Genomic DNA, 20,061 nt, shown 5'->3' on the forward strand with positions numbered 1-20,061 from the left:
TTTCAGTGAAATACTTTACATTTTGGAAGGAGGGTTTGCTTCTCTTCAACTAATTTAAGGGGAATAACAAAAAATCGACATTAACATATTAAGTGAGGTCTATGTCTGAAGTTGGAGGGTTTGCTTAATTTCAAAGATGAACTACATCCTCTTGCCTTGAATGTTATCATTTAAAGAATCGGTACAGTTATTGTTCCTTATACAATCCCCTTCTCATGGTCAAGTTTAGTGTAAATTTTACTGTTCCCAATTTGTTCCCACATTTCTTTTATTATCTGGAAGTTTACTCTATATTTTTCAGTTTCCTTCGCCTTATATTTAGTATCTTTTTCTTTAATTTCTGCTGGTTGGAAAGTGAATTCTTCAGTCCACACTCTTCAATTACTGCAACATCATAAGCCTCAATGATTCCACCAGAATTGAATCAGTCAGTAATTGTTTATCCTAAAGTCCCCTTTTCGTGGTCAGGTTTAGTGTAAATTTTACCGTTCCCAATCCTTTACCACGTTTCTTTGTTATGTGGAAGTTTACTGTACATTTTTTTAATTTCCTTCGCCTTATATTTCTAACTTTTTCCTTATTTTGTGAAGGTTGCCATGTGATATCTTAAGTCCCTTCTCTTCAACTGTTGCAAGATCATCAGCGGCATTGATTCCACAAGAACTGAATCGGTATACTAATTGTTGTATTCCACATTCTTAGAGTGAGATTTTTTCTTCTCAACTTTGTTATAGGATTATGCCAATATTCTCTCCATACAGTTTGTACAAAACTTCTTGAAGTTTTCTGGGATACTGCACCAATATTGTCGAAGTTGTACAACTCTATATCTTAACAAAGTTATCATGGAAGTCTATAATACATATTTTTATTGTCTGTACATTATAAAATTTACAGTACATAATTGCATGTCATGTACATTGTAAGATGTAAGCTAGACCATTAAAGGTTTCACAGATAGTTCTCCCTTCACGTAGTCTTCAAATCGATTAATGTTATCTTTAGTCGAAGTTGTACAACTCTGTATCTTAACAAAGTTATCATGGAAGTCTATAATACATATTGTTATTTCCTGTACATTATACAATTTACTGTGAATGATTGTATGTCCTGTACATTATAAAATATACAGTACATAATTGTATGTCATGTACATTATAAACTTTACAGTACATAATTGTAAGTCCTTTTTCTTCTAGCTTGGTCCCCAAATTGTTCTTTCTGCGAGCAACTACTTGCCATGTACTCATCTAGGGTCTCCGTGAAGATTCTTTTTGTATGCAGCATGACGTAAATCCCGCCGTCCAGGGCTCACTTCAACACTTGTCTGGGGCTCAAGCACCTGAGGGCATAAAAAGTTATTATAAACGGTATGATTTATATGTAAGTGGAACTGTATTGTGTAATCCATTACATTACAAGATACATCGTTTCATTTATTTATTTGGGAATTAAACAATTACAGTCCACTGAACCGTGCACAGTGAATTATATCATGTACTGCATAACTTTTTATGTTCAGTTAACTTGGTAAATCCACAGTAAAGTGGAGAAGGATGCACATCATATTATTAATCATTTACATAAAACCTCTCTATGTTATACATTAGAAAATCATAATCTAATTGTTTGGGAATTAAACAATTTACAGTCAACTAGATCGTGTACAATGAAGATATAAAGTTTAGGAATTAAAGTATTAAACTAATCGGATCCAAGAATGCCCTATTAGCCCAAATTTGTACTGTAAATTAATCAATTAAAGGTACACGATATTATGTACAGTAATGAAGATATAAAGTTAGTCATAATCACCTTTTTCTTCCTAGGATTTGTTCTACATCATGGAAAGTTGAGAATCAAAACACATTCCTAAGACGACATCAAGTAAAATAAGTTGAAGAACAATAACACAAAGGTCTTTAAAGAGCAGAAACACAAAACTAAATCTCAATATTTCTTCCCCAAATTAACAAAAGGTAATTGATTTGGTTTTTAACAAACACAAGAAGAGGTTGAAGAATGAAGAGGACACTTACGGTTTCTAAGTGTTGTTTATTCGTTCTTCGTTGATTAGTGGGGAAAAAGGGGATCTGAAGAAGATTTAGGGTTTTTTTTTCCTTCTTTGATTTAGATCTTGTTGATACAGGTTCTTCGATGTTAAGTTTCCAAGAAGCCTTTATAGGTGCAATTTTTTTCACCATCTGCACCAACAAAGGGAAAGATAAAATAGAAAGATGTTCAGATTTAGGGTTTTTTTGTATAATAATGGTGAGAGAGTATGAAAAACTTACTGTTTGAAGCAGATTGTTTGTTGTAAATGGATTTGTTGAAGAGATTCGAAGCTTTTCGGTCGAGCTTTGTTGGAGTCGAAATGAGGAAGATGAATGGGAACATCTGGTTTTCAAGTGATTTGGAGAGAGAGAAAAGAAAATTCTCTAGTAAATGAAAGTTGGAGATGGGACGGCTGCCTTAATTCGCGGGCTTCTTTGAATGGTATTTCCGTGAATACTTAAAGAACCAAGGTCATTCTCGTTTTTCATTTTGGAAACCTGACGCAATGGACTTGACGCGTATTGTTTTTCTGACGCGGGCTGGGTTCTTATTCTTGGGCCTATTTTGGACGGTTTGCCCAACTCCTCATTAGAAAACTACACCCATACTGTGAGATAATTTCACGTCTATTTTATTTTTTTAAAATTCCAAAAAATTAGAGTCTGATTTGTTGCCCTTCGGGTGACTTTGATTAGTTTCAAATAGAAAGATACTCTTATTGTGAAATAATTTTAAGGAAACTAGTTTTGAGATTCTTTTTTTTTTTTGGAATCTGACTACGATCAACGATAGTCATTATATTTGACATTGATACATCAAAGATGTGATAAGCTCGATAACGATTCATTCAAACTCTTACAAGATCGGGCCTATAGTCGAACTAAACTATGGCCTAAAGTTTCAAATAACCATAAATTCCACTTTTTCTGGGATTCGAACCTGGGACCTCCAGAGCTTTATCAAGTTTTTGTCAACGCCTTGGAATCACTTGAGCTACCAACTGTTGACAGTTTTGAGAAGTTTTAGTATATTACATTTGTTTTTTTTGTTTTTTTTGTTGAAATAGATTTATCAATTTGACAAAGAGTAGTCAAACAAATAAGTCTACACCCTAGTAAACAAAAAAAAGAAGAATTCTATCTAGCCATGTCAAAATCAGATGTTGAAGTTGAAGGTATTTGAACTCCACTAGTCTAAAATATATTGCATTATGAATAATTGGAGGTAGTTTGAGTATTTACTTTTACAAGAGGCGAAAGTAAAAAGGGTTAAATTTTTTAACCGAGTTCCTTTTGTTATTTGGATATCGTGATTCCAAATAATATTTTTACTTTCAAAATCTAATCTTATTTTCGCAATATCATTTTTTTTGGAAGAAAGTTATCTTTTTGTGATTTATAACACAAGTAGGCAAGAGTGATGATTTTACATCAAATGTCCTTTTTTTTTAGTAAAATGAAATCTTGTCAACAACACAGGTCATATTAAGTCACTAAGATAAAAGAACTAGAAGTTCAAATCATGTTGACAATGTTCATGATGAAACAAAACAACACGTGTAGAGAAATATTCAAGGCCGAAGATATACACTCATCTTGAAATTAAATAGCAAAATGGGTGACAGAGTTTCGAACACATATTAGAGTGTCCAAATGTCCACTGAATAAGAGCTTACCAGCCGAGCAAACTACTTCAATCATTAATAAAAGTTTTGCTTAAATATTTTTTAGTCTGGTATGAAGCCTTTTAACGCAAATTAATTATTTTTTATATATTTAGTTCCACAAGAAAATTTCTATCATATGGTAAGTTGTCAAAATCTATCTTTAATCAAAAAAGAAAAAGTTGTCAAAATCTATTAATGTGGGTACTCTTTAGACAAATAATGGATATACTAGCAATGAACTATAACAGTTTCGTCGCTTTTGTAAGTTTTATTACGTTTTGAAATCATTTAGGGGGGGGGGGGGGGGGGGGAGGGGGGTAGTGGATCAAGACATTGGGGGACATTAGGGGACAATCAGAGACAAAATGTTCCGTGGACATTTCAAGACATTTCGGGACATTTGTCTGTAGACAAAATGTCTTTATAGACATTTCAAGACATTTGATTCGTAGACAAAATGTCTTTATAGACATTTCAAGACATTTGATTCATAGACAAAATGTCTTAAGAGACATTTCAAGACATTTGGTTCACGGACAAAATGTTCCGGGGACATTTCAACATACTGAATCCATGGACCAAATGTGTAGTGGACATTATTATTATTATTATTATCATTATTATCATTATTATTATTATTATTGTTATTATTATTATTTTTATTATTATTATTATTATTATTATTATTATTATTATTATTATTATTATTATCTCATCATTGAAGGACAATTGGTAGACATTTATTATTTTAATATTGTCTAACCATATGAAATAATATATTTGTACTCATATTTCAAAAATATATTTTTCGATATTTGTGGACATCTGTGGATATCCGAGGACATTGAAGGACAGTTGGTAGACAATTATTTTAATTTTATTATTATTGTTTAACCATATGAATTATGAAATAATATATTTTTACTCATATTTCAAAAATATATTTTTAGACTTTTGTAGACAACCGTGGATATCTGAGGACATTGATTGACAATTAGTGGACATTTATTATTTTAATATTATCATTATTATATAATCATATGAAATGATATATTTGTACCACTAATCTGAAATATATTTTTTGACTTTCGTAAACATCCGTAGATATCTGTGGACATTGATAGACATCTGTAGATATCTGTGGACATTAATATAATAATAATATAATAAAATAAAATAACATAATATAATAATAAAATAACATAATATAATAATAATACAATAATAATATAATAATATAATATATCATAATAATACAATATAATATAATATAATATGATAATAAAATATTAATATAATAATAAAATAAAATATAATAATATTATATTACTATAATAATAAAATATAGTAATATAATAATAAAGTAATATTATAATAATATAATAATAGCACAATATAGTAATATGATAATAATATCATTATTACTATAATAGAATAATAATATTATAATATAATACTATATAATAATACAATAATATAATAAGAGAATATAATAATAATATAATATAGTAATATAATAATAAGATAATAATATAATAATAGTATAATTTAATAATATGATAATATTTTATATATTATTTATTATATATTATTTAATCTAATTTGATAATAATAATTATTTTTATTATCTTCCTCACTGAAATGTCCCCAAGTTTCCTCAAATGTCTTCCATATTTTGAGAGACATTTTCTCTCCAAAAGCTCTCCCAATTTACACTAAAATGTCTCCAAATGTCCCCAAAACTAATTTGTCTTGAAATGTCCCCAAATTCGTGTCCCAAACGAATAACACGGACATTTGGAGACATTTAAAATGTCCCCAACCAATAACACGGACATTTCGGGACATTTGAAATGTCTCCAACCAATAACACGGACATTTGGAGACATTTCGGGACATTTGAAATGTCCCGAACCAATAACGCAGACATTTCGGGACATTTAAAATGTCCCCAACCAATAACACGGACATTTGGGGACATTTCAAATGTCCCCAACGAATAACACGGACATTGGGGGACATGAAAATGTCCCCCAATGTCTTGATCCACTACCCCCCCATATTCTAAATTGAGGTTCTTTTTTTAAATTGAGTTGGAAAGTTAATAAAGTTCAACAAAAAAAAAAAAAAGTTGGAAAGTTACTTACAAACTAAAGTTTATAAATTATATCCATATATATCAATAGAAAAAATTGTTTGTATATATATCAATAGAAAAGTCAACAGTTGGTAGCCCAAGTGGTTCCAAGGTGTTGACATAAACTCCAGAAAGCCTTGGAGGTCTCAGGTTCGAATCTCAGAGAAGGTGGAATCTTTGGTTATTTGAATTGGGATTATTAGGGTGTGAATAATGTTTGTTGGGCTTTAGGCCATGTTTTGTTGGGCTATAGGCCCGGTTATGTTAGTGTTTGAGTAGGCGGTTATCGAGCTTATCACATCTATGATGTATCAAGTGCCAAATGTAACGACATACGTAGATCGTAGTCGACTTCAAAAAAAAAATATATATATATATATATATATATCAATACAAAAAATTGCTTGTATTGGCTGAAAAGTGAACACATAAAAAAAAGGGTCTCATGATCTTTACAGCAAGAAAAAGAACATGGCTAAAATGCCGCGAATTTGTCTTCGTTTTTCAATGAAGCGAAAATGGCGGTAACTGGTTTTTAACATCACCATTCAATTTATGAAAACCGCTTCCTCCCACGTTACTCCTTTTTCTTCTTCATCTCTCTCTCTCTCTAGTTTTGTCTTTCATTTCTTTCTCTCTCTAGATTTCCGGTAAACCCTAATTTTTTACATCAAATTCGACCGTTAATAGGTAAAAAAAAAATATCTTAAGCTTTCTCTCTCTCTCTCTCTAACTAGGTAGTCCCACATCAATGAGTACTCCTCAACCATCTTTCTTTCTTTTCTTCTTCTTCGTCAATGTTCCTCATTGTTTCTCTGTGTAAACCCTAGAAAAATCCACTACAATGGTTTCAGATCTAAACGGGAAAAGTGAATCCACCACCACCACCACCACCACTTCAGCAGTACTGAGTTCAATGGATTCTTCTTCTGATCAAATAATTATCCTTCATGGAGATCTTGATTTGAATATTATAGAAGCTAAATCCTTACCCAATATGGATTTAATGGCTGACCGTTTCCGTCGTTGTTTCACCGTTTGTGGTACTCCATGTACTTCTCACAATAGTAAGCAGCGGCACCACCACCGGAAAATCATCACAACAGATTCTTACGTAACTGTTTGTCTATCTGATGCTACTGTTGCTAGAACTAGAGTTATTTCAAACTCTCAAAACCCTAGTTGGAATGAAACTTTCAAAATTCCACTTGCTCATCCAGTTTCTAGAGTTGAAATTCAGGTAAAAGATGATGATGTATTTGGTGCTCAATTAATTGGAACTGTTACAATTTCTGCTCAACAAATTAGAGATGGAGAATTAATTAGTGGTTGGTTACCAATAATTGGTCCATCAGGTAAACCCCCAAAACCAGATTCAGCTCTTAGATTTGAAATGAAGTTTATACCTAGTGAAAAAAACCCATTATATCACAAAGGAATTGCATCAGATTCAAACCATTTAGGTGTTAGAAATACTTATTTTCCTGTTAGAAGAGGAGGATCAGTAACTCTATATCAAGATGCTCATGTTCCTGATGGAATGTTACCCAAGATTGAATTGGATAATGGGAAGATTTTTAGACAAGAACAATGTTGGGAAGATATTTGTCATGCTATTTTAGAAGCTCATCACTTGATTTATATAGTGGGTTGGTCTATTTACCATAAAGTTAAGCTTGTTAGAGAACCAACCAGACCATTACCTAGAGGTGGGAATTTGAATCTTGGTGAACTTCTTAAGTATAAATCACAAGAAGGGGTTCGAGTTCTCTTGTTAGTTTGGGATGATAAAACTTCTCATAACAAATTCTTCATCAATACTGTAAGTAATTTCAATTTTTTTTTTGTTTTTGGTACATTAAGTTTCTTAATTCAGTGTCTATTCTTGTTGTTACTCACATAAAAATGAAATAAAGATTTTACTTTCAGGAGAAAAACTCCAATTTTTGTTGTTCTCCTTAATCATATTTGCTAGTTGGGGAGGTAACTTTTTTGAAAAAGGTTGGGTTTTCTTTGTCTGGTTCAGAATGCCAAGTTTAGATATTCAGTGACTTGGATGCAATTCTGGATATAAGCTATCAACATCATTCTTTTTTTCCCCTCACTCACTTTTGGCCTTGAGACCAATTTTGGACCCAGAGAATGGCTAAAGGCCATGAGTGTTAGTTACCTCCACTGACCAAGGAATGAAATTTCGGTTTCGGCATAGAAATGGAAATATTTCGGTCATTCGAAATTTATTTACTGACAATGCATTGTTAAGAGAAACTTAGTGAAATTTTGGTTTCGATGGAAACTTCGGTAGACATGGAAATATTGAAATTTAATTCCTTGCCCCTGACGAAAGTATGAATATTATGATATGTGTATATGTTTCTTTACTTCGATGATGATTTAGTTAGAGTTCCTTTAATCTTGTATGACATGGTTTTGGTTGTAGGCAGGAGTGATGGGCACCCATGATGAAGAAACAAGGAAGTTTTTTAAGCATTCATCTGTAATTTGTGTTCTATCACCTCGTTATGCTAGCAGTAAGCTTAGCATTTTCAAGCAACAGGCAGGTTTTATATTCCATTTGTTCTTCCTATGGACTACAATAATTTGATCGGTTAATTTAACTCTGAAGTATCTAGTCCCGGTCTTACTGTTCAAACATGATTTGACGACTATTGTTTTCTCAAGGGCTTAGAGGGACCTAAGTTATTTCTCCTTGTTCTCAAATTGAGTTGGTTAAAGAAATCAAGAATAAGATGAAAAGTTCGGAGTCTTACATTTTATGAAATTTGAACTGTATGATTTTCTGATGTTGCTATCACAATATCTATATCCAGGTCGTAGGAACCCTCTTTACCCACCATCAGAAGTGTGTCCTTGTAGATTCACAAGCATCTGGAAATAACAGAAAGATAACAGCTTTTTTAGGAGGTCTTGATCTTTGTGATGGAAGATATGATACACCAGAGCATCGACTGTTCCGTGATCTTGATACCGTATTTGAAGATGATTATCACAATCCTACGTTTCCCGTGAGAATTTATCTTATTCTTTCAATCGGTCACTATAATCATTTCGTTTTACCTACTTAATTTGCATTGTTCTTATGCTGAAAAAATTTGTACAACGTTCTGTATCACAGGTGGGAACTAAAGCTCCAAGACAACCGTGGCATGATCTACACTGCAGAATCGAAGGTCCTGCTGCATATGATGTCCTTACAAACTTTGAACAACGCTGGAGGAAAGCAACAAAATGGTCAGAGTTTGGACTATTCAAAAGAATACATCATCATACGCTTGATGATGCTTTAATAAAGCTCGAAAGAATCTCGTGGATATTGAGTCCTTCCCCAGCTGTTCCAAATGATGATCCTGTCCTCTGGGTTAACAAGGAAGAAGATCCAGAGAATTGGCAAGTTCAGGTTGGTTAATATGAACTTTTTATCATTGTCAAACTCCAGTTGGTTAATTTTATCCTTAATCACTAATGGTTTCTTCTTAAATTTCGGGTTCATGACAGATTTTCCGATCCATTGACTCTGGTTCTGTAAAAGGCTTCCCGACAAAGAACGTTCAACAAGCTGAAGCGCAGGTTACTCCCTCACTAATTTCTCTTTCTCGTTTACTCCAAATTGTACCTCCAGATAAACGAGCCATAAAAACAAGGTCTTCAAGTGCTAGATAAGCAACTTAATTACAAATATTCTGCTTCGTGTTGCAGAATCTTGTTTGCTCAAAAAATCTAGTGATAGATATGAGCATTCAAACAGGATATATCCAGGCAATCAGATCTGCACAACACTTCATATATATTGAAAATCAGTATTTTCTAGGATCATCTTACGGGTGGCCATCTTACAAAAATGCAGGTAAGAAGCAACTTTATTGTATAAACTGCAGATTAGTTTTTTCGAACCAATCCAGATGCTTATAAGCGACTTCACTGTTTGACTTGATAAGGTGCGGATAATTTAATTCCAATGGAACTGGCGTTAAAGATAGTAAGCAAAATAAGGGCCAAAGAGAGATTTGCAGTATATGTTATCATGCCTATGTGGCCTGAGGGATCACCCTCTACTAATGCAGTGCAAGAAATTCTGTATTGGCAGGTAAGCGACATGAAAATGCTGATGTAATAACATTTAGGTCAATAATTTTAGTATTTTCAGCTTCCGTCTAATGTTTGAAACTTCGATAGGTGACGAAATGAGGACATGTACAAATAACTGGATCCATATTTCATGCTTGTTTCTTGTTCTTGGCACATTGATATTGCGTATTAGTTATTAAGATGCTTGTTTCTGCAGTCTCAAACAATGCAAATGATGTATGAAATAATCGCCACGGAGCTAAAGGCTGCACAAATGGAGACATCACATCCGCAAGACTACCTGAATTTCTATTGTCTCGGTAACAGGGAGCCGCTACCTGATCAAATGTCATCTACTGAGCCTTCTGCCAGTGGTGATTCGGTAATATGATGATGAACTGCAATCCTACTAGTTTATTTTGTTATATATTGCTAGAAATTAATCTTTACATATATTACATTATGTTTGTAGGCATCAGACGCCCAGAAGTTTCGACGATTTATGATTTATGTACATGCAAAAGGAATGATAGTGGATGACGAGTATGTAATATTGGGGTCCGCCAACATAAATGAAAGATCTATGGCTGGTCTGAGAGATACTGAGATAGCAATGGGTGCGTACCAGCCGCACTACGCTTGGGGGTTGAAAAACGAGCATCCTCGTGGCCAGGTTTGGAACTTTTCTTTTTCTTGTTTGATTGGGTTTAGGTTTTCTCTTACTTGCTATATCCATCCCAAGCTTCGAAATTTATTTTGAACCTTTTATTTCTATACATACTGATTTAATCAACTAAACCTATACCAACCTTATATGTTACCCTGGCTTAGTACCAGCTATATTTTCCTCTATGAAGGCATCACCTAGGCACAGTAGCCTAGTCCCTCATGGTAGAAGGGTTTTTTTGACGCGGGCCTACCCTAGACCACTCCAGAACTCCCCACCTGACCAATTTAAGGGCCAAACTCACCCAGGAAGGCCTAGCCAGTGAGACGTGTGTTATTTCCTAACTCAGAGGTCTCACAGATCTTTCTAAGCGAATGTGGGACTAAGTAGCTTACACATGTACCTTCCATTTCGCATCAAATAATCATTGTAATTCTGGCAGGTCTATGGATATAGAATGTCCCTATGGGCAGAGCACATAGGTAGGTTAGATGAAAGCTTCAAGGAGCCAGAGAGTTTGGAATGTGTAAAGAAAGTTAATGAAACAGCCGAAGAAAACTGGAGAAAGTTCACGGCAGATGAAGTGACAGCTCTTCAAGGGCACATTCTCAGGTATCCACTCAAGGTTGATGCAGACGGGAAGGTCGAATCGTTACCAGACCAAGATAGTTTTCCTGATGTTGGTGGAAAGATACTTGGTGCTGCTACTTCTCTACCTGATGCACTAACCACATAGCTGTTGTTAGACAGTTCATCTGATCTTCTCATACCGGGAAACCTTACCCCGAAGAAAGGGAGAGACCCATATGCAAATGCTTTCCCTAATATTTGTGATAGTTTGTTGTAATTCATTTTTTTTATCTCTTAGTTGATGTGATTATCAGCCTACAATTAAAGGAATAAGGAAAACTGTAATTTTATTAAACTGACAATGAGATCCTACGTGTTGAGAGAAAGCGATGAATGCCTTACTAACTGACCGACGGCGTGAGGTTAGTTTTCTGATACTCTGCACTTGACTCGTTGATATTGAGTTTGTGAGGGTCTAGTAACTCTAGTTCCTTTTTGTCAGGTTGTTACGAACATTTGCTTACTCTTCAAACTTATTTTATGTCCCATGATCGATCATTCCACAAATGAAACTATGACAAAAAATAAATATTCTAAAATCTCAACTCAAGTCAATTAAGATCCCAAGTAGAAAAGTACACAAGAACAAAAACAAGCCCCACCTAAGTTTCAAAAGTTGCAGCCCAAATGACTTAACTAACAGAAATTCTCAACAATATTTGAGAACTATGGCAGGACTTCGAATTTAGAAAGTCACTATTGTATCTGACCCAGACCACCAAGTCAAGCATTGAACGAGAAAACAAATAATCATATACCAGTATATAAAGTATCGCTCAGAGAAAATCAATGGCTACATAAAACCCGAATTTATTGCCAAGTGTGATTCATAATATATACAAAAGAGAACTAGAATGTTGATGATTATACAAATCAGCTATTAGTTCAGGAAGATCACTACAAGTAAACGGAACAATCAATTACAGAGCAATATGTACAACCATCACTACTCGAGGAATTTCTGGTTTGAAAACAGATCATTATAACTTCATCTCCTTACAACCACCAAATTCAAAAACCCGTGAAAATATCATCATCATTATCACCATCCATGTCTAGAAACTTGAAGTTCATATCTCCACTTGGATTGAAACTTGAATTCACATAACATTTCATTTCATGAAACAGGTTCAGATTATCTACTAGCTTATGAAACACATTGCATCCACAACACTGCAATCAATCGTATCAAACGAAACTATTATTAATAATTGTTCCGCTTTAGAAGCTCGGGTCTAAGTCCAATTGGTACCGAGTTTTGTACCTAGTGAAGACTACACTAGCCCACCCAAAAAGGTCTCGACACTTGCTAAATTTGAGCCCGCATCTATAACCTAGACTCCAGGCGCTTTTCCAAACAATGCGGGACTATTACATCCCTCATCATCGGAGGTAAGCCACCCTCAGTCTAATACCACCCGTAACAAATCAAGCCTTTGCCGTTCTTGTTATTCTTAGAGGTTTAAACATCCAGGCACTAGCCCAACTAGTGTGCGGTTTTGTTTTTTGCAAAAGGCTTACAAACGCACTCAGAAAGCCTCGACACTTTCTAATTACTAGGCTTAGGCTTGCAATTGTAGTCGAAGCTCCATAAGCTCTCCGAGGTATGTGGGATTATTACATCATCCCCCACCCTCACAGACGAGTCATCAGAGCTCTGATACCACATATAACTATCCTCGCTTTAGACACCCAGGCCCAAGACAAAGCTCTCTAACCTAAGTGGGGCTTATTCATTTACGATTATTAGTTACCTGCACGAAGACGGTGCCATCGGTGTAGGCATGAGGATTGATAGCACGAGTAGTACGTTGACCACAAATGTTACAGGTAAAAGCTACACGCATTCTTCGACGAGGAGATTTGGTAAAGAGTGACCACGGAAAAGTTGATATTTTATCAGTTCCGGCATTGGAATCAAATCCGGCAGGAACTTTAGGACCTTCCATTCCTGATCCAGTCGTCCAGCCACGACTTCCAGCCGCACTCAGAACTAATCCCATGGCAGCATCCTAGCCCAATCAAATTACACAAGGATTATTGAAAACCCTAAGAATTTAGATTCAATTATAATCAAAGAAGAGGAAGAATTAATGTTACCTTTGAAAGTGGAGAAAGGGAGATGGAATTGTTAAGAAAAGGAACAATCTTGTTGTTGTTTTTGTTTGAATCAGATTGAAGATCAGCTTCATCTTCATTATCTGATCAAAAAACAAAAATTTAAGTAGTTAGAATTTTGTACTAATAGAAAGAGAAAAGAATTGAAAAGGGGAAAAAGATGTTTACTTTTTGAAGCAACTGGAAATCGAACGAATCTTGTAGAGAGTGAATTTCTTTTGGTAGAAAAGATTGAAAGAGATGAAGAAGGAAGAAGAGTTGAAGAGGCGCTTAGGGTTTCCATGCGGATCAATTTGGAAAGTAAAAGGGGGGAATTCTGTGGGGATTTCTTCTCTGTTTTTTATTTTGGGACGATGATGATTCGCGGAATTTCTCTCCTTCACAAGTCCTAAATATCTTCGGGCTCTGATTTTGTACTGCCAAGGAGTACGAATGTTTCTTTGCTTCCTTTCATGGTGTTCCTGTCAGCTATAGGGGTAGGATTTTGGCCCGGAAACTCGAAACCCGCCCACGACCGTCCGAGTTCGAAGGTCCGTGACTGTCCGATGCCCGGAGCGGTCTATACCCGCGCCGTCTGAAAGAGCTTAAGCGGACGGACGCGGGCATAGGTCCTTACTCGGTGATTCGATCGAGTCCGACTGCTTATATAGTCTGCCCGACCGAACTCGTCCATACCCGTGCGTTTATCCTACCCGTTATATCCGCCTGCCTATATGATTGATTTTAAGCCTTTAGATCTGTAGGATTAGCTACAACCGTTAGATGTCAAGATTAAAGATATATATCCTTAGAATCACTTTTCTTAATCTTGTCTTCGTCTCTCTACTTCTCTAGTCTCTACCTCCTCCAAAATCTCAAAATCTCATCAGTAACCATAGAATCCACAATACACCGATCGTAATTCATGAGAAGAAGAATAAAACCGATCGCAATCCATGAGAAATCTCAATGGTTATCTTTTAATTTTGTATTCATTTACTTTTTGAAATTGTAAAGTCTGAGTTTAGAAAGTTGTATTTAGCTACTAAATTGTTTTAGTTTCGAATAAAATTTTATTTCTTTGTTCATTATTGACCGGCGACAAATACCCAGTTTGTCCGACTATCAACACGGTCACAGACGGGCACTTTGTTGGAGAAAAATCAAAAATGTCCGCCCGTTTTGTCCGGATGTCCGAGTGGACACTTAGGACTTGTGCCCATATTGTCCGGACCGATTCCCACCCCTAGTTAGCTCCATTAGAGCATCTCTAATGCTATTCGGCTTTGGCCCCAAATTCAAATTTTGGGCTTCCGCCGACTGGTTTAATGGACACTTCTTGGGTCTGAGCTTAGGCTCAGCTCCAAGTGGAGCCTTTAGTCGACTCAAGCAATTCAGTCGACTGAGAACAACTCCAATGCCAACCCGACTTAGGCTTAAAATATCACTTTTTCAATAAAAAATTTAAAGTCTCAGCTCAGCCTCAAAAATCAACTTCATGCATTCGGGGCTTGCGCCTACAATTTGTGCACGTGTGAAATGTCGGTGTGGGTTTTTATGATGTGCGAAAAATGTATGTGATCTTTTGTGTGTACGAAACACGTGTGTGAACTATTTCCGAAATAAATTTTGCAAAAACAAAAATTAATTAGATTAAAAAAACTAAATTGGATTTCAGAAAAAAATTGGACTAAAAAACAAAACACTAGTTATTTTTTTCAAAAAATTTTGGTCGTGTGAGTGCCTTAAGTCGACCAAAAGCTCAGCCCCAAGAGGCGCCCGTTGGATGCAAGGGCGGAGGCCCAAATTTTGAATTTTGGACCTTCGTCGACTTACACTGGGGTTCTTTTGAAGATCAACACATGATCGTTGGGGACTTCCCGGCGGTCATGTGTTGGAGCAAATCTATATAGGCCGTTGGATTTGCTCCAACGACTAAATTCTTTTTTTGTTTAAAATCTAATTAGTTTTAATATTTTTTTACTTTAATTAGTTTAAATTTTTTTTAAACTCTAACTAAACTCACACATTAATAATTAGAATACATTACTAATTAAACTTTTACATTACTAATCCAACGACCCAAACCCTACTCATTGTCATCGTTAAATCTCGTATTCCACAAGTGTTCAACAAGATATGCCTTCAATCGGGTATGAATTCCCTTGCTTCTAACTCGACCAAGACGATAAAACACACATTTTTCGCATAACCACAAAAAGCCCACACACGCGCTTCCCATATGCATAAATTTTAGGTCGAAGCCCCGAGTGCATTGGAGTTGATTTTGGTGGTTGAACTGAGACATAAAATTTTGGGTTGAAAAAGTGTTTTTTTTAAACCTAAGACAGACTGACATTTGGAGTTGCTCTTAGTACCGCCGATTAGTTTTCTTGCGTAATTTTCATTCGCCCCATACGATGGGTCCTAACTCCAAAATAAAATCCAAAATGGATTTGAGACCCAACATAAGAAAATGGTTTTCAGTCCTTTACTATTATTTCCAATTATATAATTTTTTTAGAAAAGAGAAATTCCATTAAAGAAAGGCAATTACATAGACCCCGACATTGACTTCGTAGAATACAATCTCCATCGAGGGTCGAAATGCAATAGAATTAACATCAGAGGCTTAAATGAGATTAATTATTGATTCGGAGGCAGGGTCGTGTTGAAAGGGGGGCGGACAGGACATCCGCCCTGGCCCCCACCAAAAGGGCACATTTCCTATAAAATGCCACAGTTAAGTTATATCTATAATACCCACTTAAACATGTAACGACAAGTAGCTCCACTGGTAACGATCATGGGCCTCCATACAAGTGACTCGGGTTGGAATCCTGTTGCCACATCTTGTAGTTGTTTTTTTTATGAAGTATAAATGCTAAACCGGTATTTATTTTTGCTCCACTACACTTTTTCTTAAACATTTTGTTATCTTTGGTGTATTTTGTTTAGTTTTGAAGTATTTTTTAAGAAATAGAAAGCTAAGCGTTTTTTTTAAATCCAATAATACATTAGTACACATGTGAATCATCTATGATTTTTATCATCTTACATTTTGTTCAATTTTTTGCTCGTAATTTGTTTTTGTACGAAATACCCACAATTAAATTTAGCTAAGGCTTTCAAATTTTCAGCCACGACTCTGCTCGGGGGCATGACAGATGGGGTTAGAGAGTGCGCTGCCACGTTGCATTGTCTTAGAGCATCTCAAGTAGACACTCTACATTTGTTTGGTCTCCAACGGAGATCTCTAAAATCTCTTACTTAATACACATGTCCCTCTTCAATTCAATAGATAAAAAGTAGTTGCAAAGCAAAGTTTTCTATTGGTTGAAATAATAAAGTAACACTTAGAGAGTCTCAAGTAGACACTCTCATTTTAGAGATTCTCTCTCTAGACACTCTATAATAAATGTGTCCAACTCATAATAGAGTGTCTAAGAAAGTGTTCCATTGGAGATGATTTTTTAACAAAAACTCCAAAGAGTCATATGTGGCACTCTAAGTGTTAGAGATTGAGTGTCCCATTGGAGATGCTCTTAGGCAGAAAGAATAGGTTATGTTAAAATCCTACGTTCTATCTTATTGTAAATTTTTGTCTATTTATCTTCTAATGCAGACGAATTAATCCTAGAAAAGGTAAAACAAATGTTGTGAAACTGTGACGAACTTTTCTTTGATATCTACCCGTTTGATGTGAATAATTAGATAGTTTTTGGAAGCTTTTTAGTTATTCTATTTCTGAAGAAATCAATTTATTTATCACTATAGTTATTAATAAACGAAATGGAAATATATTTCATTAACTCAATCTAAACTTGGAATTTCAAATTGAGCTCAATTATATACTTTTAGAGAGTTAGAGTATGTTTAATTTTTGTACTTATTAATTGATTTTTATTTATTAAGTGTGTTTGGATTTTTAGGTCGTTTGATTTTCATTTATTAAGTGAAAATTATTTACAAGGGGTGGCAAAATAAGTGCAAAAGAATATGTTTTTACCTTCTCCTAATATAACAATGACTTATGTACTCGTACCTAAAAATAAAACATTAAATAATTGAAAACTACAAATTTATTTTTATGGCTTTAGCGAAGACTCTTTCCCTCACCATTTTTCCTAAATTATTTTCATCTCTCCCCTTCACTAATCTTAGAACCACCCAAATTTCATGATGCAAGGTGATTCCTTCAGTAATCTCTGAACCGCCAAATTTATTTTGGACACAACCATAAATCTTAATTCTTTTTTTAACTAAAATTGCGAGCTTGATGAACTAGTATGAAATTATAATATTTGAATACTTTAAGGTCAAAGTAAACAATTGCTCATTATTATAATACTTCAAATTAATATAATAATAAAATCATGCACTTAGAAATGATAAAAAAAACAAACGATATAGTATTTAGTTAGTGGTAGCACTTATAAGTGCTAAAAAATCAAACGCCCTTTTAATTACAGAAGGAGCCACACTTTATAGTATCTCTAATGCAAAACTTACAAAAAAAGTTATTAGTCGTATGTGTCAAGTCTCAATTGAGATTCTTAGAGCATCTCCAATGCAAAACTCAAGACAAACTCTAAAAATTCTATGTGTCAAGTGTGAAAAATTGATCTCTTTCATATTTGGACATTTAAAGACACTCTATTGTAAAACCTTCTCCAATGGGACACTCAAGAGAAGCTCTAAAAACCTATATTTTGGTTTAAAACTAATTGATTTGTTTATGTGGCACTTAGAGACCTTCAAGAGGACACTCTAAATTTAGAGTGTCCTCTTGAAGGATATCTAAAATAAATCTTGACACATCACTTTAGAGATTCATGTTGAGTTTTGCATTGGAGATGGAGTTTAAAGAAAAATTCTAAAAAGTCCTACGTGGCACTCTAAAATTTAGAGTTTGAGTATTGCATTGGAGATGCTCTTAGTCTTAAGTGGCAAAGTAGAGATCTTCTATTTTTTGTGCCTCTCAAATGCAAATCTAAAGTTATTTTCTTTACGTGTGTGGCATGATAACGTTTGTAAAGAAAACTTTAGTTATTTTGTAGATACATGAAGACTTGATTTCTATTACTCTAAATTTTAAAAATGATGATGGACAATTAAAGATTATTCAAGGAGACATTAGAAATATCTCAAGGAGACAATTCGAAATATCTCAAGAAGACACACTGGAGATAGAGTGTTCACTTGAGATATTTCTATTTAACTACCGCCATATCATCTTAGAGATTCAAATTAAGTTTTTCACGGGAGAAAGCATGTAAAGAAGATAGTCGAAAAATTTTATGTGTCACTCAGAGTTTCTAAGAGCAACCCTCTTGCAGCTAGTTGCGAACTTCTTACAATTAGTTGCAAATTACGAAAATATATAAAGAGTTGAAGACTAGCAAAACAAAAAAAAACTAATCATTTTTCACCAAAACAAAAAATTTATAGGGAGTTTTGACCACACAACCAATAAACTTAACTACTAAAAGATCAACTACCACTTTTTTTATATAGGACTCCAAGAGTCATTACGATTACATGAGATTGATACATCATGATTACATTATCGATTACATCAGACATAAAAAGACAATTAAGGACATCTTGGGGACTTTTTTTTTTTATGAAGAAAACATAGCATTACAAAAAAGATAAATACAAAGTTCTAGCATACATCCATAAGAAAAGAAGGTATACATTCCATATTTTCCTACTAACATTCCTTCTACCCCATTTGTTGCATTCCCGGTTGATGAAAGTGAATATAGTACCTGTTAACATTATTTTTGTAAGGATTTTGGTAACTAAATGATTTCTTAACAAATAATTAAAATTGAATAAAATTTTTGGTCTATCTATAAAATTCAAATTTGAATTTCAAATCACAGTCAACTAAATTTTCCTTCTTTAAGAGAATATGCCATTATTTTATTGCCTTGATATCCAATATCATTTGTTTCCTTCTCTGTTTGATTTGTCATTATTATTGATTTTATTCTCCTTTAATATAAAATCTCTCCTTTAATATAAAATCAAATATGACATATTCTCTCTTATTCCTTTTAAATTCTTTCTCCATTTTAACCGTTAGATCATAGGTTTTAAATCTAATTCAGTCATTAGATTGCAGAGATTTTGTTGTCAAAATCTAGACCGTCCATGTAGAATGTCAACATTATGTCGACATTGTGTTACATATTAACTGGACGTTCAACACTATAAATAGGGGTCCTCCCCTTTGGTTTAGACATAGAAAAAAAAAATCTACTTCTCTATTTCTTATCTCTTATTTCTCATAAACTGTCTTCTTCTCAGTTTGCATTTTCTTACACTGTCAAGATCTTATAGATCAGAAATACGGAATGTTACTATATTTTTGATTGACTGTTGAATCCTAGAGGCAATCGTCCAATCAACTGCCTAGCATTTCTGAGAGGATAGCAGGGGCGAATTTTGTCTTAAGGACAGCGTGTTAAACACGTGCCTCAGTCGAGTTCTTTACCTTTATCATCTCTGTGGTTGCAGGTCTTTCCTCAGGATATAAGACATCTATATCTTCATCAAAAATAGATAAGTTATTTTATTTTATTTTATTTTATTTCAAGGTTATTTAAAATCAATAGAGGAAATTTATTTTTATTATTATATATTATTAACAATCTTAAGACAAAATTCTTCTATTTATCTTTCACCTCTATTTGGTTTTAACTTCTCTATTTT

The 20,061-nt window shown here is 34.2% G+C and overlaps 2 protein-coding genes and 1 long non-coding RNA gene across 3 annotated transcripts; 1 reads left to right on the forward strand and 2 right to left on the reverse strand.

Annotated features, from left to right (window-relative positions):
• Window positions 1-840: 840 nt before the first annotated feature.
• On the reverse strand, window positions 841-2,443 carry LOC147538740 (uncharacterized). Its single transcript, XR_015226048.1, has 3 exons — window positions 2,295-2,443; window positions 2,040-2,204; window positions 841-1,342 (listed from the first exon to the last, which is right to left on the reverse strand). It is a non-coding gene; the product is annotated as an uncharacterized LOC147538740 (long non-coding RNA).
• A 3,797-nt stretch (window positions 2,444-6,240) lies between these two features.
• Window positions 6,241-11,567, forward strand: LOC147538741 (phospholipase D delta-like). The gene is made up of 10 exons (XM_086638732.1): window positions 6,241-7,680; window positions 8,299-8,415; window positions 8,690-8,884; window positions 8,995-9,276; window positions 9,375-9,446; window positions 9,576-9,723; window positions 9,815-9,963; window positions 10,162-10,326; window positions 10,417-10,617; window positions 11,054-11,567. Exons 1-10 carry the CDS (start codon window positions 6,703-6,705, stop codon window positions 11,345-11,347), a joined length of 2,601 nt encoding a protein of 866 aa, XP_086494858.1. The 5' UTR covers window positions 6,241-6,702; the 3' UTR covers window positions 11,348-11,567.
• A 464-nt stretch (window positions 11,568-12,031) lies between these two features.
• On the reverse strand, window positions 12,032-13,816 carry LOC147538742 (Zim17-type zinc finger protein). Its single transcript, XM_086638733.1, has 4 exons — window positions 13,528-13,816; window positions 13,342-13,442; window positions 12,996-13,253; window positions 12,032-12,414 (listed from the first exon to the last, which is right to left on the reverse strand). Exons 1-4 carry the CDS (start codon window positions 13,640-13,642, stop codon window positions 12,253-12,255), a joined length of 636 nt encoding a protein of 211 aa, XP_086494859.1. The 5' UTR covers window positions 13,643-13,816; the 3' UTR covers window positions 12,032-12,252.
• Window positions 13,817-20,061: the final 6,245 nt, after the last annotated feature.

Source organism: Eschscholzia californica, unplaced genomic scaffold, assembly GCF_041429995.1.
Source record: "Eschscholzia californica isolate CP2 unplaced genomic scaffold, dmEscCali1.0.p SCAF_5, whole genome shotgun sequence".
In the NCBI taxonomy this organism is placed as follows: Eukaryota; Viridiplantae; Streptophyta; class Magnoliopsida; order Ranunculales; family Papaveraceae; genus Eschscholzia; species Eschscholzia californica.